We start from the raw sequence: 4,594 nt of genomic DNA on the forward strand, positions 1-4,594 counted from the left end.
CTGAGGCCTCAATTAAGTTCATCATATAATATGTTTTAAAAAACGATACGATCAACATAAACATCTGCTCATATATAGGCAAAATTTACAAATATTACAATACGATATTTTAAAAATGTGTTTACTAGAATATAACATATACTTAGATGAAAAAATATTTGTTTTGATTGGGCTTTATACAAAATTTGTATTTGCTATAATATTTGTAATAATATGATACTATCGTGCAAGCAAATTCAAATTTTAATAAAGGTTGACTACATATTTTTCAAAAAATTGTTGTATATATTAGTTTTAATCTAAATCCACCTTTTGCCTAATTATCATAACTTTAAGCATAATTCTTCATCTAAAAGAGCGATATAAAGAAAAAGTTTATTATATAATAGGCATAAGTTAATAGGCATTTTTAATTGTAATCAAATGTGTACTAGTAGTATAATATCTGTTGCTTTTTGTTTTTTTTACATAAACAGATAAATTTTTATATAGGTAAAGTCGTTACCAGATAACTTGGCACATCTGATGCAGCGCAAAAATTCAAAGCCCTGGATTCTCTGTATTTTATGTTGTTTTTTGTCTATTATACCTTGTCGGAGTATAGTTGATTTTTATAAAATTTATAATTATAATAATAATAGTAATACATTTGCTGATGAGTAACCTTAATAGTTTTTTCGTTTAATACAAAAAAAGTTTTTCCATTACATTAACAATACTCATGCACATTATTTTCTTACTTATTTGCTGCACGTTTAGATATTTAAGAGGCCTCAGTCTCTGTACAACATATTTTTTGATCAATGTAGTATAAATAAAAACATATTCTGATTATACCTATACACTCCAGTCTAATTTTCAACTCTAAAAACTTCCTGGTGTTAATTTTCTTCCTATTTTGATACTACACTCAAATTTACAGTTAAAATTAAATACTATATTGATTTCTATATGCATTTATTTATTATCGGAAACTAAGACGTAGCAGCTAAGGTAAATTTGTAATTTTAATATGCTAAAAACAAGTTATTTAACATTTTTATAAATTTATAATATTTAAAAATAACATTTACAAATTACCCATTACATATAGTACAGTGATTGATTGAAATCCAAAAAAAAACACACACCCTTTAAAGTTTTATGAATTAATTTATTTGTACACCTTTAGATATTAAAGAGGCCTCTATTACCAGGAGTATTACCATTTCTGACAAATAACAAATATTCGATGTAAAATAATTATAACATCTTCATTTCTGATAACCCATTTCAAATATTAAAATTTATCACGAATTGCATATAGCGCGAAATATTACACTTGAAATTCAAGTATAAAGGTATTTAAAATGTAATTTATAAATCCGTAAATTGAAATTTGTCTGCACTTTCCAGTCTAAAATGTCTTAACCATTTTCAAGCCGTTCAATGTTATTACTTTATAGCAAAAATTCAATTTAGATCAAAACCAAAAATAAATACCCCAAGCCATTTTTATATATTAAAATATTATGATCAAACGGACATAAAGTATTCATTAAGCATAATATAATTTAACAAAGTAATAAGTTAAAACAAATTACCAACAAAATCAGATGATATGGCTTTTATAAACGTGTAGGCATTCCTACAATTTCTGTTGTTTATTTCAAACCGATATATTTATACATGAGTATTCTTAATATTTTTTGCGTTTAATACGAACAAGGTTTTTTTCCATTATTTTAACAATACATTAAAAAAATAATCTTTGCCACGGGTTACGAATCATAAAAAAAGTAGTTGTTTTGCGGTTTGCCAAAAACAAAGAATGTATTGCTTGTTTACACAACCGTCTCATAACATAATATTAGTGCACCTACAGTGCCACAATTACCACATTTGAGGCATCAAACCTAATAGTTTTTAACGGTTAAGTACGGTTGTTTCTTTTTGCGTTTGAGCATTGATTCACTTTTATTAAATATTTATGTCCTTGTTTTTAATATATCATATATTTTTTGTTCGATGTAATATAAATAAACATATATTCAGATTAGACCTACAAACTCCAGTCTAATTTAAATCTTCAAGGAGCTAATTTTTTTTCCTATTTTAATGCTACTCTCAACTCTATACTTAAAATTAAATACTATATTGATTTATAGATGAATTTAATTATTATCAGAAACTAAGACGTATCAGCTAACATTAATTTATAATTTTATTATGATCAAAACTAGTTATTTCACATTTTTATAAATTTATAATAATTAAAAATAAAATTTACAAATCACCCAAATAGTACAGTAATTGATTAAAACAAAAAAAAAACACACACCCTTTAAAGTTTTATGAATTAATACATAAAACTAGAATATTTTTAAATAAACTTAAATTGAATACTTTAAACAGAACGACGATAGAACGTTGTAGTTACTTTAGAGCCCTGAAATATTGATATAATAATAAATTTACAATGCGATAATAATAAAAGTATGTAAAATTTAATATCCTTCAGTTGGGAAAGAAACAAAAAATGTGTAAGAGTGAACATATTACTTGCCTGGGAACTGCAAATGTTTAATGCCACAAACTGCGTGGCGCTGTAGGGTTTTCATATTTTTTGAAAACCATTAATCTATAAAAAGCGTCCCATTTCATAGCACTACCTAGAAATCAGTTTCAAAAGTATTCACATTAAAACTTATCAAACTATACAATGCTGTAAACAGTTGAATGGTGGCAATTATTCTTCAATCAAAAATTTAGATTTTTAATAGTTAAAAATCATGTAAAAAAATGTTTTATGAAGAATGTCATTAAATGAATGTTTTAATATTAATTAAAATCAGTCTAACCATCATAATTGTTTTTTGTAACATATTTCATAGAAAAAGACGATTTTTAAAACCTATTTTTCCTACGTACCCGATAATGGTGCAATTATTTCATTAATTTCATATTTTTTTATTCCATAGTGACGTCTTCTATTCTGTAAATAATCTTCAACATTTTGCTTGTTAACATATTGATTTTTCTTGTAGATTCTATTATAAATATGTTCGAGTTGCTAAAATCATTAAATTTTTGTTTTTAATACGCAATGTGAAAACTACTATTATAGAATTAATGCATCTAGAATTATTTATATTTTATTATTCACTAAGCTTATAGAGTATTTAGTTATTAAAACTTTTTTTTTACAATATATCATATTAGGACAGAAAAAAATCATAATTACCTTATAAGTAAATTTTGATGTTACTAATGCTACAAATTCCTCTTGCGAAATTGGATAATCTAGAAATCATTATAAACGTAACCATATTAAAATTTCCTAAAATATATTATGCTGACTAACGGACGGAGTTGTTGCAATTATTATTATTGAGTTTTTATGAACAATATTTGTTCATTAAAGGTACTACACATCAAAATCACATTAAAAAAAATAATTTTATTCGTCCGCTTGTTTATTTTTTAAACAAACTACAATCATGTTGAAAAAAAAAATCTTGGAAATTTTCGTAAAATGAATACTTCAATATGAATCAATTAGTGTAACCGTTATAAAATGTTTAACATTCTAACACAAATTACAAAAAACACAATAAAAGCGTTTTATATTTTTATAATAACTTGTTCTACCTATTACCTAACTATTTTTACAAACGCCTGCATTTGTTTTTACCTCCGACGCCTTTTTTATAATAATATAAATACTCCTCAGAATTGTTGGAAAAAACCCACTACCCAATCCCTATCGATATTTATTTATGTAAAACACCGAAGTGATCATAAGTTTTCTCATTTCACATACAAATTTTACATAACGATTAATGAATTATTATTATTATTCAACGTACCCCACATAGAGCCGTTTATCTTATCCTCATCAAACCAACTAATACGAAATTCGCTTTGTACTTTTGTTTGCTTTATGAACTTTTTTACTGAATCCTTGGTAACACCTTTGCCTTCATTTGGAATCCTTTGATAAAGTCTGGCTAGTTCCTAAAAATTTTACATTTCTATTTTTAATAAACAATGTAAATACTACTGTTTTAGAATTAATGTGCCTTCATTTAAAATGAAAAAATTTAAAATTATTACCTGTGGGTTTTTGCGAATCTTTGCATTTGCTGTATACAAATGAACACACAAACATAAAAGCATAATACAATTTTTAAAGTTCATTATTGCGTGTTCTTTTTTAGTGCCTAAGATATTCGAATACTATTCTGCCGTTGTTCAAAACTTAAATGATTCTTTTTCGTTTAATGGCTTCTGTTATAGTGTATTCAGTGTAAAGCCTATAAAAGTTGTATAAACGCATATGTATTTTGTTTGTTTAATGTAGTTTAAAATTCAATTCTAGAATAAATAAACATGGCTTTAGCCTACAAATCGTAAAAAAAATAGTAGTTGTTTTGCCGCTTGACAAACACAAAAAATTTAGCTTTTGTTTTAAACCAAAGAAACAATATTCAAACCTATTATTTTTGAACAATAGTTTAATATTGTACTGGTAAAAAGATATAGGAACGAAAACATAATTACAAAGTTGACCTATTTAAAGTGATCAACTCAATACCTTATAGGGTTTAATCAT

General features: G+C 25.1%; 1 protein-coding gene across 2 annotated transcripts; it reads right to left on the reverse strand.

Moving 5' to 3' along the window:
• Positions 1-2,282: 2,282 nt before the first annotated feature.
• On the reverse strand, positions 2,283-4,249 carry LOC126842278 (uncharacterized). Of its 2 annotated transcripts, none has more exons than XM_050579160.1 (6): positions 4,096-4,249; positions 3,849-3,996; positions 3,224-3,282; positions 2,911-3,052; positions 2,546-2,651; positions 2,283-2,428 (listed from the first exon to the last, which is right to left on the reverse strand). In XM_050579160.1, the coding sequence occupies exons 1-5, from the start codon at positions 4,177-4,179 to the stop codon at positions 2,563-2,565; spliced, it is 522 nt and encodes a 173-aa protein (XP_050435117.1). In that variant the 5' UTR covers positions 4,180-4,249; the 3' UTR covers positions 2,283-2,428; positions 2,546-2,562. The 2 variants fall into 2 exon arrangements, 1 of the variants encoding a protein (XP_050435117.1); XR_007686304.1 differs by having other exon boundaries at positions 2,415-2,428; positions 2,546-2,647.
• Between the last annotated feature and the right edge of the window lie 345 nt (positions 4,250-4,594).

This window comes from Adelges cooleyi, unplaced genomic scaffold, assembly GCF_023614345.1.
Source record: "Adelges cooleyi isolate 19-005CV unplaced genomic scaffold, UGA_ACOO_1.1 ACOO_flye_CR_arks_rails_tigmint_CR_PRNA_498, whole genome shotgun sequence".
In the NCBI taxonomy this organism is placed as follows: domain Eukaryota; kingdom Metazoa; phylum Arthropoda; class Insecta; order Hemiptera; family Adelgidae; genus Adelges; species Adelges cooleyi.

What these genes read in the sequence shown, in the direction of transcription:
- LOC126842278 (XM_050579160.1), bottom strand. Translation starts at nt 4,179, where the DNA reads ATGAACTTTAAAAATTGTATTATGCTTTTATGTTTGTGTGTTCATTTG. An exon ending in GATAAACGGCTCTATGTGGG is followed by an intron (nt 3,283 to 3,848) that starts GTACGTTGAATA and finishes AATGATTTCTAG; the next exon opens with ATTATCCAATTTCGCAAGAG. An exon ending in AATAATTGCACCATTATCGG is followed by an intron (nt 2,652 to 2,910) that starts GTACGTAGGAAA and finishes ACTGATTTCTAG; the next exon opens with GTAGTGCTATGAAATGGGAC.